Here is a 26079-nt window from a genome sequence, read left to right as displayed (position 1 = left end):
AGAAAAAAATGAATATTCTTTATTTCTTGTTTAGAATTACCTCTAATGGCATGTATGTGTCTATTTGCAACTCTGCTACAGTCAATTCAGTAATAGCTTTATTTGAAAAGCCTGTATTGCAACTAAAATCATATCTGATCTATTAATATAAAACTAAAATCTCCTTGTAAATTTCTTCAATTTATCTATCATTTGAAATTACTGAACATCTTAGAATGTAATTTTACATCATGTTAGGATGAATAGCGTCTTGTAAATTCAAGCCATAATAATATTGCATTAGGAGCAATGCATTTGTTCTGAAATCACAACAGGTCATAATGGAAACCAGACATTAATGCTTTAAGGAGTAACTAGCTGAAATTGAATGAAATAATCACCCAATCCATAAAGCATTTATAAGATTTACCATAAAGCTCAGGTAATTTTTTTTTTTTACTGAAGAGAAATAATTCTTTCTTATTGTCCTAAACATCAAATGCTATCACATCATAAAAATAAAATATGGCATACAGATTATTCCATTTTGTTCATCCATTTATTCATATAATACATATTCACTTTACCCTATAATAATGAAAACATTATGCTTGTTCACTATTATTTCCAATATCGTTTAATCAACGAGGCTCAACATGTTCCCTGGCAAGATGTTTGCCAAAAGAGAATCCAGTCTAAGCAGAGGGTTCAAAAGGTCTGGATTCTGCAACACACTGCTGCCACTGCTGCTGCCTTCACACTCTCAACTTCATCTCAACATGATGAAAAACTGATTCTGCCCTGATAATCATGTAGCTTTTAAAGCAAGAGGGTCTACTAAGTGAACCAATGAGCTCACTGGACAGTCCTAATCTGCTCTCTCACTTATGTTTTGTTCTAATTCCTCCTTTTCTTTCCTTTTGTATGCCTTTCCCTCTTCCACCGATCATAACCTCCATCAGCACCTCAAATGATGAACAGCTGGAGTAGATGGCTTAGGTAGGAGATGAGAACATCCCTAATTTCTATCTCCCTGGATATTATCTTTGGAAAACACAACAAATTTGGAGTTGGAAAAAGTTGCTAACTCATGTGTTTCTCTTAGTAACCAGTTTTATACTTCTGATCACAAGGGGAGCACTTGTAAGTAAAAGCACAGACTTTACAAACACAAAGTATTTTAAGCCTTCCACCAAAGCACCAGTGTTTGCACAGTAGACATGCTTTTACACTGATAGGATCTTTCTGAAAGCAATCTTTGCTAATTTCTGCTATGCTGAGAAATGTATCACCAACAAACACCATTATGTTGAATAAATAAGCTGACATCTCAATACCTAGGGTACTAAAATAATAGTTGTGAAATCTATAGTAACTGGCTCAAGTCCTGACTCTTCCATAAAGTTTCACAAAAATTGTACTCACATTTTTTTCTCTTTTAATCCCCCCTTCTCAAACTATACTCCATCTAATCTAAGATACCAGCAACTGTCTCATCTATATTTTGTATGCCAGTAGGAACAAACAAATGTTGCCCATTAAACTGTCTCACCATTCATTTAAGTTGCAGCTCAATTTCAGCAATATTAGTCTGTAAAAAAATTGCTTATCTTAGAATCCATAAATGCAATATTCTACTAGCTTGGCACCTGATTGGCTACTCTACTGTTCTTTAAATATGTTGTTATATGTGTGTACATTGTTCTCTAACATATTATAATCTTTATTATTATTTGCTACATTGTGCATCTACTGACAGTTATAGGCACATAGGAGGCTATAAACTTATAATTACTGCTTAGACGATCAAAGGGACTTTAAGAAACTCTTATTGCAAAAATGGAGTTACTGTCAAAAATTTTAAATGCATGCTCAAAATAATTTGCTTCTCCAACTTTAGATATTTTGGGGGAGCTGAACTTGCAAGCATTCAAATAGTGTTCAAAATTTGCCATTTGGAGAGTCATCAAGCAAATTCATCTAAAACAAATACCCTGAGCTCCTACTGTGTGAAAATCAATGCATTAGAGTCTATGAGATACAAAAACGAATTAGATTTGACTCCCATCCTCTAAGACTTCACATTCTGGTTGGAAAAATGGAACTGGTACATGAAAGAATGATAAAGCCATGAGAAGATTATTACTATTCTTACATTGCTATAAAGAAATACCTGAGACTGGGTAATTTACAAAGAAAATCGGTTTAATTGGTTCACGGGTGCTACAGGCTGTACAGGAAGCAGGGCACCAGGTATGTGCTCAGCTTCTGATGAGGCCTCAGGAAGCTTTTACACATGGTAGAAGGCAAAGCCAGAGCTGGCACGTCAAATGGCGAAATTAGGAGCAAGAGAGTGTGTGTGGGGGAGGCGGGTGGGCGGAGGGGGGAGTGTCACACACTTTTAAACAGCTAGATTTTGTGAGAACGCACTTATCATGGAGTCAGCACCAAGCCATGAGGGATCTGCCCCCATGACCCAAACACCTCCCACCAACCCCCACCTCCAGCACTGGGGATTACAATTCGACATGAGATTGGGGCGGGGACATCTCTCCTTTCTCTGAATCACATACACGATATCATAAAATGTTATGCGATTCAGAGAAAGGGGCGATGACTCTGGTCCCGAGAACCAGAGAAACATTCACAACTGAAGTGCCCCTTGACTTAGGACTTGGAGGGTACACAGGAAGCATTCTAACAAATAGACATGGGTTGGAGGGATTGGCCTACCAGGCAGAGGGAACCGCTTGGTTAAGGGCCAGAAGGCTTAAAAGTGTAGTGAATGGCAATTGTTTAGTTTCAGTTCATGGGGTGGGGTGGTAAAAAAGACAGTTTGGGAGAAGATGGAAGAGGACTTTGAAAATCACATACATAAAGGAAGTGACATCTATTTTTTCCTTATGCAGTGTAGAGTCATTGCAGGTTCTGCTATTGTTGCAATTGTGGTTTATTTCATGGAAACACATCTGACAACTAAGATGCATTAATATACACCTGCAGTGAGTTAAATTGTGTCTGTAAAAAAAGATATGTTCAAGTCCTAACCCCTGGTACCTGTAAATTGGACCTTATTTGAAAATAGACTCTTTGTTTTTTTTCTTTTTTGAGACAAGGTCTCACTCTGTCACCTAGACTGGAGTGCAGTACTGCAATCTTAGCTCACTGCAGCCTCAATTTCCCAGGCTTGGGTTATCCTCCCACCTCAGCCTCCCAAGTAGCTGGGACCACAGTGTGTGCTCCCACGCCTGGCTAATTTTTTTTGTATTTTTTAGTAGAGATGGGTTTTCGCCATGTTGCCCAGGCTGGCCTCCTGAGCTCAAGTGATCCTCCTGCCTTAGCCTCCCAAAGTGCTGGGATTACAGGGTGTGAACCACCATGCCTGGCCTGAAAATAGTCTTCGCAGGTGTAATCAAGTTAAAGTGAGGTAAGGCTGGAGTAGGGTGGGCTCTTTATAACAATAAGGAAATTTGGACGCATATTCAGAGACACAGCAGGAGAATGTGACGACAGAGGCAGAGTTGAGAGTGCTGTAGCTGCAAGCCAAGGAACTCCAAGAATTGCCTGCAACTACCAGAAAATGGGAAGAGGCAAGGAAGGATCCTCCCCTAGAACATTTGGAGGGAGCATGGCCCTGCCAAAATCTTGATTTCAGACTTCTAGCCTCCAAAACTGACAGAATAAATTACTCTTGTTTTATGCTTTCCCAGTTTGTGGTAATTTGTTATGGCAGCCCTAGTACACTAATACAATACCTTTTTTGACTGTTCTTTGTAAGGGCAATTAAAATCTACAACATTAGGACTGCTATGTAATGCTAGATCAGGGAGAGCTATAACGGGAATGGGAGGCAGCCCTGGATGGGAGAGATTCTCTGAAGTTCTGATTCCTTTTAATTTTATCCATCTTTTATTTTGGCTTTTGCAAAATATTTAATTTTAAGAAAGATTCTTGTTTTAAAATTATAAAGCATGAGGATATCAAAACCTTGATCTGGCAGTTTTCACACGAAACATACCATACAGAAATACAGAGATACTCACCTCAACATGTTGACAGGTTTGGATGAGTTTAGCCAAAAGGGTCTCCAGTTCTGTGTTCCTCTTAATAAGGTTGGTGAGGTTACTCTCTAAGTTTTGCTGTTCAAAAAAAAAAAAAAGGAAAAAATATTATTCTGCATGCTTTTATACTTCAGATACACAAAATTACTCATACTCAGGAAAAACTGATACATTTTTCAGAAACCTTAGTGAAATCAACATAATTTCAAGTATTTATAGATTTAAATTGGATTTTCAAAAGTTGCATTTAAAAGAACCTTTTAGACACGCTCAGACTTTATTCTTTTTGTTCTTGCTTCTTGCACTAACTCAGGGATATTTAACAGAATAATTAGTTATAGGTTATCTCTAGGTCATGACCTAGGGAGAAAGGAGGTAATTGGATTTCTATCCCTTTACTTAAATCAGAGCTGGCAATAATATAAGGAATATATTTCCACATCAAATCAACTACCATTGGATTTTTCAGATTTATCCTTTTATGGGCAGGCTGAGGCTAATCCCTTGGAGGAAGGTTTGAATTGTTTAGCTCTTGCTGATAGTAAGGTTATTTATAGACATTTATGATAAGTCCTCGTCACACACACATTTGGTCAGTTGTAGTGGAGTTGACTCTCCGTATCCACTGGGTTCCACATACCTGGATTCAACCAGTTGCAGATCAAAAATATTTGGAAAAAAATGGATGACTGCATCTGTACTGAACATGTACAGACTTTTTTCTTGTCATTATTCCCTAAACAATAGAATATAACAACTATTTGCATAGTATTTACATTGTATTAGGTAATATAAGTTATCTAGAGATGACTTAAAGTATGCAGGAGGATGTGATTGGGTTATATGCAAATAACAGGCCATTTTATATCAGGGATTTGAGCATCCACGATTTTAGTATCTATGAGAGACCCTGAAATTAATCCCTTATGGATACCAACACACAATTGTACATTTTATTGTTCACGCTTCTATTCTTTGTCCATTAATGCCAGATCAAATTTCTTTGAACACTATATTTACCACTCATTATCCTGTATAAGACTCTAGAATTATTCCCTATTCCTTTAGAGCATCAAACTTAAAGTTCTCTGGAATGACTATTTAATACTATTTTCAAACACAATAACTCTCTATTCTGGGTAAGACACACTAAGATTTCTGTTCCTTCTCATTCACATGCTCTTGATTGCCAGGGGTGTCCAATCTTTTGGCTTCCCTGGACCACGCTGGAAGAAGAATTTTCTTGGGCCACACATAAAATAACTAACACTAATGACAGCTGATGAGATTAAAAAAAAAAAAATCACAAAACAATCTCATAATGTTTTAAGAAAGTTTATGAATTTGTGTTGGGCTGCATTCAAAGCACTTCTGGGTCGCAGGTGGCCTTGCTGGCCGCGTGTTGAACAAGCTTGATTTACACCATTCATTCATTTACTTATGTGTTCCTACCATTCATTCATTTACTTATGTGTTCACACAACAAGTACTTATTAAGCTTCTATAATATGCCAGACTCTGAAAGAGACAGTAGGGAAATAAAATAAAAATATTGATATCTACTCCCTGTCCACAAGGAAACAGATGGCTGTACAAACTGGGAGAAAGATGCTACAAACAAGAGAAGGGGAAGAGTTGATGGCTGCTGGTTAAAGGTTTCCAAGAGGGCCAAGTCTTGCAGCTGAGGCTTGAAGGATGTCCAGGGGTTTTTTGTTGCACAACAGTGGAAACTTCTTGGAAAGAAGAATCTTCCATGGGCAGGGAATAGAACAATGTCATATGCCAACATCAGAGAGGTTGAGAGGGCAAAAGATCAGGGAAACTGTGTTTTAGCATATAGACAGTTCCACAAGTATGGCAAAGATATGGAACAACAGGAAATTTCATGGAAAAGAAAACAGACCTCAAATTTATAATGTCATCCGAGAAAGAGGATTTAGAAAGAGTTTGAGGGATTTTGAAAACTAACAAGTTCATAAAGGTGTCAATATTTCATTACGCTGTAAAATTTATTTATGAAAATTTTAGCTCTTTCTACTTCCCTAAATTTTTTATTGAGAAAAGTGTATTAAGGAAAAGAACCACTTTTATCTAAGGCTTAAAATGCATATGTCAAAAGCAGAACTTTCTGGTTATTTTTAAAACAAGTTAAACTTATTAATCTGGTGTTGACTGTTTTTAAAATTTTTTAACAAATGCATTTGCATTTCTAGTAGGTTCTTTATCACATCTCCCTTTTCTTATTGAATTCCTTTCTGTTCCTATTACAAAAACACAATTCTCTTCTCCATAATCTCAAGACAACTAAACTTACTTATTCTTAAGCTCTTTTGAGAAAAGGCAATTCTGTATTTCCCTGTGCTTGTTGAATATTTCTCAAGGATCTGATTTTATCTTTGTCTTGTAATTTTTGTCTGATACCTCATACAATGTAAACTTTGCTCCCTGTGCTGTGATTTGGGGATTGACATAGTCCAGCCAGATGAGAAGCATATTCTGAGGTTAGGGCGTGAGGTTCTTTTCCCAAAGAGGACGCTCCCATAAGGCACTCGTGTGCAACAGAGGCACAGATCCTAGTTTGACTCAGTGCCTCTGCTTCCCTCCATGAGAGTTCTGTGTCTGACTTCAATTCCAGATAAGATGTCAGGTTCCCTTTGAGTCCAGTGTATCCATGGGGGGGTCTTGGCCTCCAGGTGTACAAGGCTCTTGCCACATGTGATGTTTACTTCCCTATGTGTCTACTGAAGTCACCATTGCCCCATGTCATCTCCACTCCTTGGGAGTAGCCCAGTGTCAGTCTTCCCTCACCACTCTACACTTTCTTTCATTTCCGGTCCTTGGAGGCTTTTCACATATGTTTACGCTTGGTTATGTATTCATTAAAATACATTTTAAAATATTTTCTCTGTAATTCTCATGTGTTCAAAATTCAGAGGAAGGCTTTGTGCACATTTCATCTGGACTGGAAAACCAACAAGAAACCTTCAATTCTGTCTTGGAAATACTCAAAACATTTCAAATGTGACAATTTTAAAGGAGAAAAATAACTTTTCCACTTAAAGAATGGGATACAAGAGGCTGAAGAGTCAGAGAATGAACTAGACACAGTGATTTATGTACAACTTGATCTTATGCTTGCATCAAAGAAAAACTTGCTTTTAACAACAATAACAACAAAAGCCAAAGTTTTTTTTTACTGTTTGGATTAAATGAATTGCAACTGCTAATCACTTTATGGTCAGAGACCAGAGGATGATTTTGAAGCATCCCATTCTTCAATGTCCTTGATATAGACATAACTATTATAAGGTATATTTGTCAACTTTTTTGGTATGTTAATACTAGGGGATACTTTTCTTTTTGGTTGACCCTTCACAGCAGGAAATTTCTAGGGAAATACATCATCTAACTGTTTACAATTCAATTGTCATAAGTATGACTTTTCTAAAGCTAGTCAGCAAAAGAGGGTCAAAGAAATGCAATCCAACACATTGAAATTTTACAAACATCTGCTTGCTTCCCCCTCCCTTTATTAAGTATACATCATGCATCAAATCTGTTTTTAATCAGTTAATACATAGACCAAAGCCTGTGGTTTAAACACATTGACCTATCCAGATCCTTTGGGGTTATTCAAATTTAAATAGTACAAGTGTTACTAAAGTCTGCAAAGAATTACCAAGTCAGTTAGAAGCATAATAAAGGGAAATTAAGCTGGGAGAGAGACTTGTTTCCAAGTGGTACCAAAGGGGCTGACAACACTTTTGAAGGGAACCTGGGTAATGGGAAGGTAACAAAATCCAGTCGTTAATGAGCCATGCACCCATAAGCTTCCACTACAGGGACTTCTCTGAAGATTTTCTGGAAATTAACTCTATCACTAACATCCTGTGTGGTAGTGGTCAGCAGGCTCCATAACCTCTTGATTTTGATTGTGATTTGTGCAAAACAGAGATCATACTTTTTCATATAAAAGTCATGGGATTAAGTAGATACCAGTTTCTACACTGCCCTATGGATATCTAAAAAAATTCTACAGACCATAAGAAAAATTGGTTTTAGTTTCCTGTTACCACCTTGAAAACATCAATATATTGACATCTCCTTACTCAAGTCAAGTTTTGTAGAAATCCAAGGAGTCAGGCATGAGTGACCACATATGCAGAGGGAGAAGACTGGGGCTACCATCCCAGCTGGACTCTCTTGGGCAAATGACCGGATGTGTCTTGGGCTCAGTTTTCCCATCCATAATGTATGGATAATGATAAATCTACCTATCTATACTATTGTTAAGATTGAATGAGAAAATGAACACACTCATCAGAGAACTACATGAATGTTTGTTGAAATTATGAATTATAAGATGGAACATTTAGTTTTGACACAGTTCCAGACACTAGAAGGGCCCAACCCTGTGCCTCTGGCAGGCACCATTCTCCAGCTTGCTCATGGCTTTTTCCTGCAAGTACCTGTGCCTTTTCACCCCAGGGTCTTACCTGGCTTCAGGCAAAGCAGGTGCTGGGGAGAGTAAGAAGAAGCTGAAGCCCCTAGGAGCAGCCCTCAAGTGGCAATTACTGGCAATTGGTGGATACACTGCCCAGCTTTTTCACTTCCTTGGTGGAACCACTCTGAGCCTCTGTCTACAAAATCTCCCACAGGGCGCCATTGGGAGGCAGCACATGGGTCCACAGCAACAACCTGCTCATTAACCCTCTTTCCTCTTCGTTCTCTTTCCTGTTTGCATCCCCTCTCCCTCCAGGTGCTTCCTGGATCACCTCCCAATTCAAATTGTCAAAGTCTGCTTCTGGGAGAACTCATCTACAATCATTTCCATAGACCACCTAACCCATTTTTGAGTATGCCTTCCTATGAGGAAGAGCCAATCAGAAAAGATTGTATTACTTTAGAAAGACATTTGAAAATACAAGAGGTTGTTTTCTCTCTTCCCCCATCTTTCCTCTTTCTGCTTTTTCTAGAGGTCACATATTCTCCAAATTCCAGGCTGTAGATCAGCAGTGTCAATAGAAACCTAATGTGAGCCACAAATATGAGTCACATTTCAAAATTTTCTAGTAGTCACATTAACAAAGTAGAACCAAGTAAAGTTAATTTTAATAAAATTGTCATTTCCACCTGCAATCAATATTTGAAAACTGATGAGGTATTTTACATTCTTTTTTTCTTTCTTTTTACTAAGTCTTTAGAATCTGATATGTTTTACACTTATGACACATCTCAACTCAAAACCAGCCCCATTTCAAACACTTGGGAGCTATATCTGGCTGGTGGCTACCTTGCTGGTCTAGAATGGGGGTGGCAAACTTGCTATAAAAGATCATGTAGTAAATATTTTAGGCTTTATTGGCCATATGTTCTTGGACACAATGACTCAATGCTGCTGCTGTTTTAGCATGAAAGCAGCCATAGATAATATGTAAATGAGTGGGCAGGACTGTATTCAATGAAATTTTATTTACCAAAACAAGTGGTGAGTGAAATTTGACCCATAACTGTTGTTTGCCACGCCCCCAGTCTAGAAGGTAAATATCAAAATAACATTGTCTGGGCCACTGATAAACATCTGCTTCTGTTAAACACTAACATTTGTTCCAAACCTTTTGTGTAAGTCTGAAATAGATGCCACTCCATGAACCTCTAGAAAGAATTCTTTCTGTACAAGATGCTAAGAACACTTTCACTTATGGCCAGAAAGCTTAGCTTGACAGAACCCACAATAATCTGAAGAAAATTAAACAGCATTTTGACTCGTAGATATTCTAATTTAAGGAGCATAATGGTTAAGTACACAGAACCTGGTGCCAGTCTGCCTGGTTTGAAATCCTAGCTCTGAGACCTTCAACAAGTTCTTAACCTCTGTGCCTTAGTTTCCTCATGGGGCTGTCAAGATGATTAGAGGAGGAGATATGTGCAAGCCCTAGGAGGAGCACCTGGCTCACGATGTGTTGTACTGGTACTTGTTAAATAAAATAAAAAACTTGTTTTTCAAGTTTGGAGTTTAGACTGATTTTAATAAAAGCTTAATTTGTAACACTTATACCACAACCAAATTAAAAGCATGCTCATACAGTTAATAAAATATTTAAACCACCAGCAAATTAAAAGCACGCCCACACATTTCATAAATGAATTCTTCTGTAGATTTTCAATTTAGTAGTACACAGCTACAAGAATATATTTCCCCCTAAGATTACATTTTCCAAAAACACTGAATCCAATTTGCTCAGCCTTCTCATGATGTGATTATTGTCAGAATTCCCATCTGGACTGCGGGTCCCTGTTTTAGACTAAGTGTTGTGTAATGTCCTAAATATCAACGAATGCTAATGCTACTATTTGTTGTCATCTCGCCCATGAAGCCCTTCTCATCTGTTAGTTTGAATGGGTAAGTCCCTTTCCTTTAGTGGTCAGTATTACTCATACCTCTTTTCCTCTACTTTCCCCACTCCTGTGCTGGGCTCCTGCCATTGTGAACAAGCTGTTTTAGGGATCCAGGCTTGTTTCTGGGTCTGGGCCTGGGTGCAGTCTCTTCCCTTTGCCTGGAATGGATGTGCATAGCAGAAAATTCTACCAGTAAAAAAAGAGTATAATAAAGCCATAGTATCTATTGAGTACTTGCTGTATACCCATCATTGCTTAGTCCCTTCCCACTGTACACACTTAAATATTCAATGATATTTCCAATTAGTATAGAAAACTGGATATTCATTGGACAACCTTTCTGAAATCCAATGTAGTAAATCAACTAATTAGTTAATTTAACAACTAGTATAGATTGTTAAGACAATGTCTTCTCTCAGCTTTGCTAAACAATAGAAGTCTTCCATGCTTTCAGGCTTTTGTCATTGGTACAGTTGAGTCTGACCCCAAGAAGAGGGCCTTGAGAGTTTAGAAGAATTTTTGAGGAATGTTATATAACCCTGTCCAGACCACAGGACTTCTGTGAAGGCAAATATAACATTATCAAACAAATTTTTACAAACCGGGATTTATAAAAATAGAGCAATGATATAGCAATTATCACTAACACATCAATTTCAACTTCTATCCAAACCCAAAGTCAAGTTGCTCCCAGCCTTAATTCATTACCTTTTCCCCAAGTGATTTTTTTCACAGTGCCCTTATTCTGTGAGGTTTTAGCAAGTGTGTTACGACTTGGTGGCATTCAATACTGCCCTCCCACCACCACCACCAAAGAAAAGAAATACAAATAATTCAAAATGGTCCTTATAAAAGGCAAGGATACCAGTGGGCAGATTTTGTTATAATATTAAGCCAAGGATTGGGTATAGGTAGAAGGCAAAGTTATAAAACATGAGTAGCTTAAAGAATGAGGCTTCCTTACCTACTTTATGCAAAAAGGGTAATTAATTTTTCTTACCATTTTTATTTTTAATGCACACATTTTGGATGCATCTTCACAGAGCCACAGTCAACCTCCTTCATGTTAGGTAGTTTTTAGTAAGGCTTATTTGAGCTGATAATTGAACGATTCATGTTGGGACAGCTGATTTTACACAATCTCGATATGAGCCTTTAGGCATGGATATGGACACCAGCAGAGAATAGTAAGTCCAACTTAACAGATGAGCTTTGTACTTCTACATACAGTGATACCCAATCAAACAGCAAGGGAAGCAGACAGATGCCCCTAATTTTTGCCTTTGGAGACCTGAACCTAAGAGTCAGGTTGCAGGGAATTAATGACTTGTCATTGAGTACTACTATTAAAATGTATGCTTGAAACATGAGATTTCAGTAATTCCTTTTGGGTTTGCCCAGGACTTAAAGAATGCTTGCTCTTATTCCGAAGTCAATACTTCAGAATGTCTTTAAAGTATAATATTAGGTCTGGATACCTTTCAAGGCAAACACAGATCTGGCTTGTTTCATTCCACAATATTCAGAGTGACATTCAGCAACCGTGTTTGGAGCCTTGGCACCCAACACCACGACTCCAGCGTGATCAGGATATGGACACGTCAAGTGCCACAACCCATATATTTTCTTCTAAGAAACTTTAATCACAATAGTTAATATGAAAACACACCCGTATTAACACATGCCACCTGTATAAAAGCATAAATTCTTTATACATAACTAAATTTTAAAGATGTTTTAATTACACTGCAGGAGTCTGAGACTATCTTCAGGTTTGACTTGGCAGACCACAAATACATGTAATTTAGGTTTTTTTAATTTTTTAATGCCTTTTCTTCATTGGTTATAATAGCTACCATTTCCAAATGCCCTGGCAAGACAGGCCGCCCAGGGAACTTCAAAAACCTAATAAAATACAATCTGCATATAAATTTAAGTCTAGTATTCCATGGACTACAATTTAAGCCATTTTGATATGTGATACAGTATTTACCTTGTCAGGTTTTATTTGAAATTTCTATATTAACACCACAGAATCTGTTCCATATATTTATAAATTCCATCATTAAGAGTTCAGTGTTTATTTTTCTAACCTGGTAGTCAATAACATACAGAGAACAACTTTTAAATACTGTGTATGGTCTAGAAGAGCTTTTATTTTAATGGAGATAAATAGATATCTTAGTATAGTTCTATTCATTTAGTTATAATTTTAGCAGATCCAATGACGACTAGTTATTTCCAAGTATTAGAGATGTGAATGGCCTTTTTTGTTCACTCCTCCTCCCCAGCCCCATTTCTGCCTATAATAAGAGAGGTGAGCAAATAACCAATAAATACATTTGTTGGTTTTGAGAATGGATATCACATGAAGCTGTATTACTAGAATCCTTTCAAATTCTCTAACTTAAAAACAATGATCTCAGTTGGAAAATTTATGCCTGCAGAAAAATGCTTCTAAGAATAAGTCTATAACTTTTATCAGCAGGACATAAAGGAAGCATTGTAAGACTATAACATAGGTAGAAGAGCTGTGGATGGTCTTGGGCAACTCTCCGTCTGCCCTCTCTGCTCATTTGCCCCTGTTCAACTTCTGAATCCTTCTCAACACAGTACTCTAGGTTGCAATAGCAATATCAAAAGAGGCAACAGGCAGGGCACTGTGGTTCATGCCTGTAATCCCAACACTTTGGGATGCCAAGGCGGGAGGACTGCTTGAAGCCAGGAGTTCAAGACCAGCCTGGGCAACATAGTGAGACTCCATCTCTACAAAAACATTTTTAAAAATTAAAAATTAATATTAAGCCAAGGATTGGGTACAGGTTAAATTTGTAGACTACAGCTGGTGCACATCTGTAATCCCAGTTACTCAGGAGGCTGAGGAGGGAGGATTGCTTGACCTGGGAGTTCAATACTTCAGTGAGTTATGACTGCACCACTGGACTCCAGCCTGGGGGACAGAGAGAGGCCCTGTCTCTTAAAGAAAAAAATAAATAAATAAATAAATAAAACAAAAGAGGCAATCTACTTGCCAGTTAAGAATTACATGGTGAAGAGAATATTGTAAAACAGACTAATAGTAGTTAATTATTTTTGCTCAAGTGAAAACTTTCAAATCAGGAAGATATTCAATGTCCTAAACCAGAGGTTGGCAAACTATGGTTGGTCCACAGGTCAAATCTTGCCTGCTGCCTGTTTTTGTGTGGCTTGCTAGCTAAGAATGGTTTTTCCTTTTTTTTGGGATGGAGTTTCGCTCTTGTTTCCCAGGCTGGAGTGCAATGGGGTTATCTCAGCTCACCGCAACCTCCATCTCCTGGGTTCAAGCAAATCTCTGGCCTCAGCCTCCTGAGTAGCTGGGATTACAGGCATGTGCCACCATGCCCAGCTAATTTTCATATTTTTTAGCAAAGACGGGGTTTCTCCATGTTGCTCAGGCTGGTCTCGAATTCCTGCCTCAGGTGATCCACCCACCTCGGCCTCCCAAAGTGCTGGGATTACAGGTGTGAGCCACAGTGCCCAGCCTCGTTTTTACATTTTTTAATAATTTTTTAAAAATAAAAAGAATAACATTTTGTGACACATGAAAAGTATACAAAACTCACATTTTTGTAGCCATAAATTATTGTTTACTGTTGCTTTCACAGTACAATGAGAAAGTTGAGGACTTGAACCTACAAAGACCAAAATATCTGCTATCTGGCCATTTGTAGAAAATTATTTTCTTTATTTAAAAAACAACCTTCTTTTTTTTAATAATCCAAAAAAGAAAGACAGACAGAAAGAAGGAAGGAAGGAAGGAAGGAAGGAAGGAAGGAAGGAAGGAAGGAAGGAAGGAAGGAAGGAAAGAAAGAAAAGAAAAGAAAAGAAAAAAGAAAAAGAAAAGAAAAGAAAAGAAAAGATATCCCTGGTATCCATGGGAATGGCAAAAAAAAAAAAAAAAAAAAAAAAAGTCCAAATACTTTTTAACTAATTTATACATTTTTTTTCCCTGTTGCTCCAAGTCATTTTAAAATTTCAATATAATTCAATTCACTTAACATTTTCAACACCTACTATGGGAGTGTAGGAGGATGCCTCAAATTCCAATCCTTCAGGTACTCAAAATTCTAAAGACTCTTTTTGTTAACCAACAAAATAAATTTTAACTCAGAAAAAAAATTATAGATAAGATGCCTTAAATTATGGATAAAATGCAATGATTGAATAAATTCTTGTTTTATTTGTGTCTTTTGTCCAGGAAAGCAGAAGCTTCAAACTGAGGAAGAGTAAGAAATGACAATCTTCAATTGGATCAAGGTTGCTATAGCAAAAACATAGTCAAAAGTGAGTAAGGAAGGCACAGCACGAGGATTAGTTAGTTCCTTCCACTCTGCAAATAAATATATAAAGCATTGAGTTTTAAGTGTCAATTGGATATGGAATTACTCATTGATTGCTATCTCCCTCAATTCTATTTTCCTGGTTTTTTTTTTCCCCCTCAATCATAAAATACACCTTAAAAGGCAGGCAGGGAGGGTGTAGAGCACTGGATAATTAATGTCTATAAAATCCCCTGATATTGATGGATGTCATACATGCTGTCTGTATAGGTCCCTTCAAGCTTTACTTCCTCCATTACTCAGGGATTGAACAATTTTGATCTTATCCCCTTTCTTCCATCTTAAGTAGATGATAACATTGCCAGATACTCATTAATGAACATGTTCTGGTCTTCCTACTTCAACAGGGTTTTAACTGATACCATCAAGCATTTTTACCAGACCTGAATGTCAAATTAGTCTCATAGTGGATGCTTAGCCTTGGATGGAGGAAAATACATTTTTGTTTTTCAGATACTGTGGGAAAACCAAATCTTTTTCTAAGCTACCACCACACATTCTGCAGGTACTTCATGTCATTTAAACTGAATATATTAAACATATTTGAAGCTAAAATAGTTGAAAGTCTTTGATCTAATAATTTTGAATAGATAAGTATGATTTGCTTTGTTTCTATAGGAATTTATCTTCCGAATTTCTTAGGTTTTAGAGGAAAATGCTCTTTTCTGGACCAGCTGCTGAAAATGATTATTAAAATTCAATACATGATCAGCTTTGTTCTTGAATTTGCAGTATTCAAAGGAAAGGTTCGTAGTGTTCACAATACTCATATCCCCACATGTGTGGTACAAAAAAAATTTAAGGCCAAGGGAGGTCACACTCTTTGGCTCAAAAAATAGATTAAAATTCCATTCCATCCAAAATGGGTACGATCTGTTAGGAATTTACAAAAATCAATATTATGTAAGAGAATTCCCCATTTGGGACATCCTACAGAATCAAAGAAGAATATGAAAGTATGCCATTGTTTTTCAGCTCTGAGTAACCTTCAAAAACAGATCCTTGCCTAAGTTTTAGGAAATTTGAATCTCAAATTCTTAAAATTCATTGAATCCTTTGTCCCTGACTTCTTCGTCTTTACTCAGTCATTTCCTCAACCTTCAGTAGGACTGACACTGCCTTTGTCTATTCAAGATGATTTTGATTGAGTTGAAAGAAATGTGGAAATCATGGAAGGAAAGAAGAGGAGGAGCGTCTACTAGGGGAGTAGTTCCCATTCTGGCCTACACATGGCAATCACCTGGATCTATCCTCCCTTCCAAACCAGAGAGTATAAATAACTTCGCATGAGTGAGGTCCAGGGAGTAGGATTTGTGAAAGCTACCCAGGAGATTCCAATCTGCATCCAAGTTCGAGAACCATTACTCAAAATGGAGAAACAGGTTCTGTGATACAGTGAAGGAAAATTAATAATTTATTCAATTTACTACTTTTATACTTTAGGATTTATTCAGAATAAAATATATTTGTAATGCAGCTTATATGCATATAACAAGTACAGGAATAAAATTATATATAGATGTATGTAGAAGTATAAATTATGTGATTTTATCATAGAAAATCTCAGGAACTTTATTAAAACAGTGCTTAGCAGGGAAACACTGATTGTTGCTGTTAAGGAATTTAGAGCACTTTTTATACTTGAAAATATAAGGGAATGCTTTCTTACATTCAAGTATTCCTAATGCCTAAAAAGAACTACTGAATGGTCACCTCAATTTCTAATTTGCCAAAGCATTTGTACACAAATTTGGTCTGTTGCTCTTAACAGTAGTTACTTTCACCAGAAACACAACAGAAGTGTACTACAGATGTTTATAATTCAACAATATTTTTACACATGAAATTAAATATATAGGAAAAACATTAAAAACAAATTCTGATGACAAAAGAATAGATTTACTCCTCTACTCACTTTCAAAGGTCAACTCAGGCAAGAGCATTGCCCTGAAGCCTTGTTTAGTCTAAAAGGTAAATTGCAAAATATTCCCAATATTTGGAAACCAAAGTGATAAAGTATTCTGAGGCTGGGCACAGTGACACACACCTGTCCCAGCACTTTGGGAGGCCAAGGCTGGAGGATCACTTGAGTCCAGGAGTTTGAGACCAGCCTGGGCAACATAGGGAGACCCTGTCACACACACACACAAAAATTTTAAATTAGCTGGGCGTGGTGGCATGCACCTGTAATCCCAGCAACTCCAGAGGCTGAGGCAGGAGGATCACCAGAGTCCAGGAGGTCGAGGCTGCAATGAGCCATGATCGTGCCACTGCACTCCAGCCTGGGCAACAGAGGGAGACACTGCCTCAAATAAAACAAAACAAAACAAAAACAAAGAAAACCACACCTAGTATTCTGCAACTTTGATTGATGGCCACCTGCCTGAAAAAAAAAAAAAAAAAAGAAAAAAGAAAGAAAGAAAGAAATTAAATCAAATTAAATCACTTTCTAGAAGTGTTTTACAAAAATATTTACTAAGGCATTTTCCCAATAGCATTCATTTGTTTATACATGACTAAAGACAATTTATGGGTCACTGTATTTTGGAAGAGAACTAGCTCTCAGTTCCCTGAAGTATATTTGAGTTTACATATACAATGTGTTGCTAAAGCAGAAGTCAAATAATAAATGTTACTTTCAAAAATTTTTAAAAACCAAGCCATTTGCTTTTAACCCAATGAGAGAAAACTGTCCAATACTCAGGGAAGTAGAAGGAGACTTGCCAGTTATAACAATTACAAATTGCAAAGTCTCGTCTTTTCTGTAGAATCTAGAAGGTAGACCAGGAGTTCTCAAAATGTAGCTTGGCCCAGCCACAGCAGTCACCTGGGGAGCTGGTTAAAAATACAAATTGTTGGGCACCTTCCCCTGGGAAAAGAGAAAGAGAAAGAGAGGAGAAGCTAAGTAGGAAGTAAGCAATTGCTCTGCTTCTCTCCCCACCTTCCCTTTCTTGTGGACACTTTGTGATCTTATTACTTGCTCAGGCTTTGTAATCAGGTCCCATTCTTGGGCCTTTCCCGAGTTCCTTCAGTCTCTACTGGGGAACACGAAGCAGAATTGAAGAGAGAGCTAGAAAAGGTGTAAGGGGGTTATGAGCCAATGTCATGCCACACAGAAGGTTCAGGCATGGATGCTGCACCTTGATCAGCCGTGCTTTTTAACCCATCTGACTGGCAGTTCTAAACTGCTTTTTCTAATAAAAATGAAGATAGAACTCAGATGTTCACAATGTGCTCCTCTCTCACACACAAAAACACAGTCATGCTGAAGTTGCTACCAATGTATTCTTGATTACTTATAAATGTTGTTCTTTAAAAAATAAAATTAGTGCTGTTGAAAGGGGGAGAGGGCAACCAGCCAGCAGAGGACCCAGACTCACCTGTCTATGATGAAAAAATAATGCCCCCCCAACCATTGGTTGGAGTCAGCGTACCTCTTCAAAATTCAAAATTCAGTTGACACGAAATATACAAAGCTGAAAGCAAACACGTTAAACTTTGCTCTCAGGACTTTTTAGTGTGACTTATCATTTGATTTCCAAATATCTGTGACCTTGGTCCATCACTGTGATAGGACACTCTGGGGAGGCAGTGTCAGATGACATCAGAGACAGCTCAATAATTAAATGGTGACAGTAAATCATAGAGAAGACTTTTGGCCTTCCACAACTGTTATCTCTCTCCAGTGTGCTGTTTTTATTTGAATAAAGTGTCACTGATACAGGTAATGAACAAATTTTCAAATCGAAAGCATTTACTATAATTAAAGGCAGACTTCAGCACTGCGCAATTTTGACTGCAAGTCTGTTTTCCACCAGAACGTGTTCTATCCAAACAATTATAATAAAACAGTGGCTTCATATGTACATATTCCATCAGCAATGGCATTCTTTTTCACAGCTTTAACTCCATCCTCTGTCCTGATACGATTCAGATTTTGATCTCAGATCTCAACTCTGACTTAATCTTTGGTCTCTCACTACCAGTTCGATACCAACTTTCAGTTTTGCTAGTCCCCTGTTATTTTAAACTCAACTTTCTTTTTTGAGGCCGGGTCTTGCTTTGCTCCTTAGGCTGGAGTCACCCGAGTGAAACAGCGATCTCGACTCACTGGCCTCCACCTCCGGGTTCCGCGCCATTCTCCGCCTCAGCCTCCCGGTAGCTGGGACTACAGGCGTTCCGCCCTGCACGCCGGCTAGTTTTTGTATTTTTTAGTAGAGCCGGGGTTTCACCATGTTAGCCAGGATGGTCGATCTCCTGGCCTAAGTGATCCACCGCCTCGGCCTCCCAAAGTGCTGGGATTACAGGCAGGCCGCAGCCGACTCGCTCAACTTTCTGCTGCATCATCTGTTCCTTTGAAATTTATCCCCACCTTCCCATCTTTTATTTATTTATTTATTTATTTATTTTTATTGAGACAGGGTCTCACTTTGTCACCCAGGCTGGAGTACTGCGGTGCGATCTCAGCTCACTGCAGCCTTGACCTCCCAGGTTCAAACAATCCTCCTGCCTCAGCCCCCCAAGTAGCTGGGACTATAAGCATGTGCCACCATGCCAGTCTAATTTTTGCATTTTTGGTAGAGATGGGGTTTCGCCATGTTGCCCAGGCTGGTCTTGAACTCCTGGGCTCAAGCAATCCGCCCACCTTGGCCTCCCAAAGTGCTAGGATCACAGGCATGAGCCACCATGCCCAGCCTTCATCTTTACAAAGGATATTACTATGCTCTTCATGTCTTCTATCTAATCACTCTCTAAAGATCTTGGGAAGTTGTTTTTTTTTAAAGATTCCTTGACTTCAGTTTTCCCTTTTCTTCCCAAGGTTTCCACTCTTAACAATCTTCCATGAATCACTGGTTTTCATTCCTCTAATTTCTGTCCAGTTGGATCCACACATGGCCATCAATGTAATCTTCCCAGTAAGCTTACATCACTCTCAAAACTCCAAAATTTTTCAACTCTTATAGGATCAAGTTCAAACTCCTGAGTTGGCGTGCAAAGTCATCAAAACTATAGGTTTAAAACTTCCCTAGTAGAAGGCAGCTATAATTACCACCACTCTGCAAAACGAACATTCAAATTCAGCAAAACTGGATTCCTTTTTGGCCAATAAGTGCCATGTCTACTGCTCCTTCCAAGCTCTCAGTTACATCTTTCTACTGAACTAGTATTTTGTTGTTGTTGTTCCCCTATAACATCTCAGCATCTAGTGGGTTGGCGGTGCAAATAGAGGCACTAATGAATGTTTGCTCAGTAACAGTACATAAATAATATTAATGCAATCAAAGATTTCCTGACTATAAAAGAAGTCATATGAAGCCAAATCTTAATTCCATTTCAAAATTGGATAGAATTAAATCATATGGTTCTGAAGACATCAATGCATATTTAAGACATCAAGCCATAGTTCACCGTATTATAAAAACACTTTGATTAAATTAGTTTCAGAAATTGCTCTCTGGCCAAGGAACTATCTGCTTCACAATGGATCATGCAATAAATCTTAGACTACATGTGCTGACAGGTATAAGATGATTTATTGAATTGTAGGATGAGGAATTGTGAAGCATTACTAAGAAATATACACTTTCTTCCAATGCAACATTATTTTACTTAACAAAAGTAATTTAGGAGGAAACTGTACTATCAAGATAATAGCAAACACTTCCCAAACATCTCTAATTCTACATATTAAAAATAATCCAAGAATGAAATCATTAGATCGTGCTGCTGGCTCTAGATCAGACAGATGACTTAATAATGATCCATTTCCCTATAACAAAGCTCACCTCTGTTAATAATCAGAGAATTTATACTACCTGTGACCTTCAATATTGCTTCAATCATGTGCTAGCCCTAGGATTTTCAATCTTATTTGATTTTTCTTTGCAATGTTATTCTATTTTACATAATGATGACTAAAGAAATTGAGACTTCACTATAAACTGAGATTCTTAAAATAAAGTTGCTTCTGAATTCAAAACAACAAGAACAAAACCAAACAAACAAAAAAAGAAACTGAGCCACATTTGTAACTATCTCTTCATGATTAAAGTTGATTATAATGATCTCCTGAATTTTATCATTTAACTGGTTTTCTGAGAATTAACACTAACTATTTACAGCTATAGTTTCCTCAATAGCCAAAAAATCTAACTCCCTTCCCTTCCCTTCCCTTCCCTTCCTTTCCCTTTCTTTCTCTTTTCTTTCTGTTCTTTGAGACAGAGTCTCACTCTGTCACCCAGGCTGGAGTACAGTGGTGTAATTACAGTTCACTGCAGCCTCCACCTCCCTGGCTCAAGTGATCCTCCCACCTCAGCCTCCTGAGTAACTGGGACCACAGGTAGGTGCCACCATGCCTGGCTAATTTTTGTGGAAGACACCTGGGCTGGGTGCGGTATTTCACGCCTGTAATCCTAGCACTTTGGGAGGTGGAGGCGGGCAGATCGCTTGAGGTCAGGAGATCGAAACCAGCCTGGCCAACATGGTGAAACCCCATCTCTTCTAAAAATATAAAAGTTAGCTGGCTGTGGTTGCACATGCCTGTGATCCCAGCTACTCAGGAGGCTGAGGCATGAGAATTGCTTGAACCTGGGAGGCGGAGGTTGCAGTGAGCCAAGTTTTTGCTACCACACTCCACAGTGGGTGACACAGTGAGACTCCATCTCAAAATGGAAAAATAAAAAAAAAAGGGATCATGGAAGACTTCTGGATACTGCCTACAGGCCTTTAGATAGTATATCCCAGGGTCTTTACAATGTTTCAAGATCTGGGAAATTTCCATATTCCTCCTAACACCAAGTACTTAACAAGGCTAAAGGATTCTGCTTGTGACTTTAATCTGTTTCCTGGGCTGTTAGTATTCCACACAAATAATTCTAGTTGTTACCTGCAGAATGTCCTGAGGTTCATAGTAAGAAGTTCACGACTAAACTAGTTTAATTATAAAGCCTGATGCATTGCTTCAAAGTGAGAGAGTCAGTCTGTCTTTGATTGTCTGAGACCCAATATCTCATCTGTGGAGTCACAGATCACAAAGGTCTATTATTCTAATTTAGATGGTTCCATCTAAGTTGGATGTGCACCATGCATAATGAGGATCTCACCCAAATAGTCAATTTGGTGAAAATTAAATCAACTAGTGCCAATGTTCTCTAGTAACACATACTGAGATTCTCCTTGCCTCTTCTTACAGTTAGACAATGACTAACTGTAGTTAAAGATTTGTGAATTCCCTTAGAAGGAAAGCATCCTTAGGACAAGACCAAGGTTGCTCTTCCTCCCCACTGGATTCAAAGTATCGAACACAGTATTTGCTGCATAGTAGTCTCATCAAATACTTGCTAAAGAAATGGGCAGGTAGACGGGTGAGTAGGTGGATAAGGGCTCCTACAGAGTTTGAGAAAACAATTTGGCATTTTAGTTCCAAATCCTGAGAATGAATTTAGAGAGTGCAGAGTGCTCTTAAATTTCAGAGCTATGCGGGTGCTGCCTGGGAGTTGAAAGTTTTTCAAGTTCTCTTGAATGGGCACTCAGGTTCTCTTGAGATCTGTCTGGAAGAGTCCAATTACTTGGCATACTGACATTCTACAGAAGGTACCAAATGCAATAGGCCTAAGCTGTCTCCTTCTCTGCTAAAAACCACAATTCTCTCCCGTACATGAACTGAAAAGAAAGGCCTCACTCTCAGGGCTACCTCTACTCTTTGCCTGGAAAGATGCTGCCACATGTTAGCAGGCCATATCTGAAATCACTAACTTTAAAATGAATATCTGAAGAAAATATTATTCAATATGCTCTGAGGCAGGCTATGTGCACACCATCTCTTTTGATACTACATATAATTGATATATCATATATCAATTACATATATGAAGACTGAAAAACACAAGGTTGTTGATTGACAAGCATATTCTTTCCTCCAGTACTGAAGTACAATAGGGGTTTTTTAAATGAAAACTCTACTAAAGTAGTTTCAAATTCTTTGCACTTTGTAGTAGAGAAAAAGTATTTCCTAACACATAAGGCTGGAATTGTAGTTTAGTATCCATTTGAAGCAGCTCTCTAGAAATGTAAAAGGAAATTGCAAAAATGAGTTCAAATCACAAAACATAAAAATCCCAAGTGTGAATTTTCTGAACAACAATGTACAATTAAGAGACAAATAGAGGAAGAGTGGGAGGGTGGGGGCTTCAAGGGATAAGCACTTTATGCTGAAGTCTTTGGGGACCGCCATTGCCAGGTATCTCCACTGGATTTTCTAGGACTCTGGTTCATTTATTTCTAGACAGCTATTTTACCATACTTAAGAGTCAAATAAATCATGGGAGTTTTACCCACATTAATGGAACTTAGTGTGGACAGCATTCTAATGGCATAGAATGGAATTTGGCAAAATCAACGGCCACTTAAAATGGTTAACAATTTGACCTGGATAATATCAATTAAATCATTCATAGAATTTTAACCTAAATTAAACATTACCAATGTACACATAAGAGGCATGTTAAAACAAACCAAAACATCCCTCAACTCTATATATCACAAGTATTAATGTGTTTCGCAGACTTTTTAAGGCTGGGATGAATCCAACTTGACAATGTGTAGGCTGTCTTTGGCAATCATATGGTTTTCCAAAACAATTATAAAAATAAAAGAAACATTTGCTCATTGCTATTAGTGTATACAGTGTCTCCATAGGGTAATTTGTGCTGCTGGACTAAATGCTCTGAACCTTTAAAAAAAAGTTATAGTTTATGACTTAGCAAGGTCTGCCAGTTGTAAGAAATGTGGAAGTCATAATGAGGACTAGAAGGGGAACTTAAAACCCAATTAAGGTGGGGCAGAGCAAGATGGCCGAATAGGAACAGCTCCAGTCTGCAACTCCCAGCGCCAGCGACACAGAAGACCGGTGATTTCTGCATTTTCAACTGAGGTACTGGGTTCATCTCACTGGGGAGTGCCGGCGTGCTAATCCCACTTCTACAACCGGCTCCAGCGAAAGAAAGTAAAGCACAAAGAGCGAAACTCCCGCGCCTAAAGGCGCAAGAAAGAGGGAATCCACCCTATAGGGACAGAGACACACAACATCTGGAAAATCGGGTAACTCCACCCCAATAATGCGCTTTAAAAGCAAACGAGGCACACCAGGAGATCATATCCCACGCAGGGAGGGTCGCCCATGACCTCCTCATTGCTTCTTTACAGCAGTCTGTGATCTGCCGACAAGGCAGCAGCCGAGAGCTGGGAGAAGCCGCCATTGCTGAGGCTTAAGTAGGTAAACAAAGATGCTGGGAAGCTCCAACTGGAGTGGAGCTCACAGCAGCTCAAAAGGCCACCTGTCTCTATGGGCATCACCTCTGGGGACAGGGCACAACTACACAACAACAACAACAACAACAACAAAGCAGCAGAAACCTCTGCAGGCGCCAGCTTGACTCTATGCGACGGCTTTGAAGAGCAGTGGATCTGCTGGCTGCGGGCTGAGATCTGAGAGCGGACGAGCTACCTGCTCAGAAATGGGTCCCTAGCCTGAGTAGCCTAACTAGAGTTTATCCACCCCAGGGGCAGTCTGACACCCACACCTCACAGGGTGGAGTACACCTGAGGAGGAAACTTCAAAAGCAAAAAGAATCAGACAGGTACACATAAGCTGTTCAGAAATATTCTATCTTCTGCAGCCTCTGCTGCTGATGCAGTGCAAACAAACAGGGTCAGGTGGACCCTCCAAGCAGTCTCAACAGACCTACGGCTGAGGGGTCTGACTGTTAGAGAGAAAACTATCAAACAGGAAGGACAACTACCTAAAACCCCATCAGTACATCACCATCATCAAAGACCAGAGCAGATGGCTCCCTGAAGATGGGAGAGGCGGGGACGGAGAGAGCAGATTCAGGTAGGGTTGGATGGGCCGGGGACAGCTCATGCATGCAGGATCCAAGCTGGGCCAGGAGAATGACTTTGGCGAGATGAGAAAAGACTTCAGTCATCCAAATTTCTCCGGAGCTAAAGGGAGAATTAGGTGCCCAGCATAGAAACTAAACTCTTGAAAAAGGCGGAAGAATCATAACTAAATGAAATCGCCGAAAGATCTCGCAAAAATAAAATCTCCTGTTCGGAAATAGGCAAATGCGCAAGCTTCGGTGACTTAGGAAGCAGTCAGCTGGAGAAGAGGTATCAGCGTTGAGGGATCAAATGGATGACTGAAGAGAAACCAAAAAGAAAAATGAACAAAACCTGCAAGAAATGGGATTATGTAAAAGACCAAAAGCTCTGCATCTGGGGTGCCTGAAAGTGAGGGAAAATGGAGACAAGTTGGAAAACACTCTTCAGGATATCATCAGGAGAACACCACAACCCTGGTAGACGGGCCAACATTAAATCAAAATACAAAGAAACACTCCGTCTCAGAAAACAAACTCAAGACATAGTGCCAACGGATTCGCAAGAAGAGTTGAAATGGAAGGAAAATCTTAGGGCGGAGAGGTCGGGTTGCCACAGGGAAGCCCGTCGGATGCGGCGGATCTTGACTGTAAGAAACTCTCCAGAAGCCAAGAAGAGTGGGGAATACGTATTCAGCATTCTTGAAGAATTTTCGGCCGGAATTTCGTATCCCGGCCAGAGCTAGGTTTCATGGGGTGAGAATACCGTCGGCTTTTGCAGATGACATAAATACTTAAGGTATCCACCACTAAACCTACCACAAAGACCCTAGAAGGAAAGCACTCAACATGGAAAGGTAACCGGTACCAGCCATTGCAAAAACATGCCAAAATGTAAAGCCATCGAGGCCTAGGAAGAAACTGCATCAACTAACGAAACAAAATAACAAATTAATATCACTTAATGGCAGGATCAAGTTCACATAACAATGTAACTTGACGAAATAGATTCAAATGCTCAATGAAAACCTGAACAACAAACATGAATAAAAGTCAAAACCAACCCTATGTAATCAGGAGACCCATCACCGCACTTAGGGAACATTCATGAGCTCAAAATAAAGGGATGGAGAAGATTTACCAAGCAAATGGAGAACAAAAAGCAAGGAGTTGCAATCCTAGTCTCTGATAAAACAGACTTTAAAAGCCATAAAAGATCAAAAAGACAAAAGAGCCATTACATAATAGTAGGGATCAATTCAGCTTGGAAGGCTAACTCTCTAGTATATGCACCCAATGCAGGGCACTTGGATTCATAAAAGCAGAGTCCTTGGGAGACTTACAGAGAGACTTGAACTCCCATGTACAGCAATAATGGGAGAC

The 26079-nt window shown here is 38.8% G+C and overlaps 1 protein-coding gene across 5 annotated transcripts in view; it reads right to left on the bottom strand.

Annotated features, from left to right (window-relative positions):
* MID1 (midline 1) overlaps positions 1 to 26079 on the bottom strand; it is a 256980-nt gene that overhangs the window by 90705 nt on the left and 140196 nt on the right. For all 5 annotated transcript variants that reach the window (XM_017954012.3, XM_017954011.3, XM_031660541.1 and 2 more), the window contains one exon: positions 4023 to 4118. In XM_017954012.3, the coding sequence (XP_017809501.1) occupies positions 4023 to 4118 (96 nt within the window). The remainder of the gene's footprint in view (positions 1 to 4022; positions 4119 to 26079) is intronic.

Source organism: Papio anubis, chromosome X, assembly GCF_008728515.1.
Source record: "Papio anubis isolate 15944 chromosome X, Panubis1.0, whole genome shotgun sequence".
Taxonomy (NCBI): domain Eukaryota; kingdom Metazoa; phylum Chordata; class Mammalia; order Primates; family Cercopithecidae; genus Papio; species Papio anubis.
Note: the sequence above shows the minus strand (reverse complement) of the source record. Positions and strands in the feature narration are given on the sequence as shown.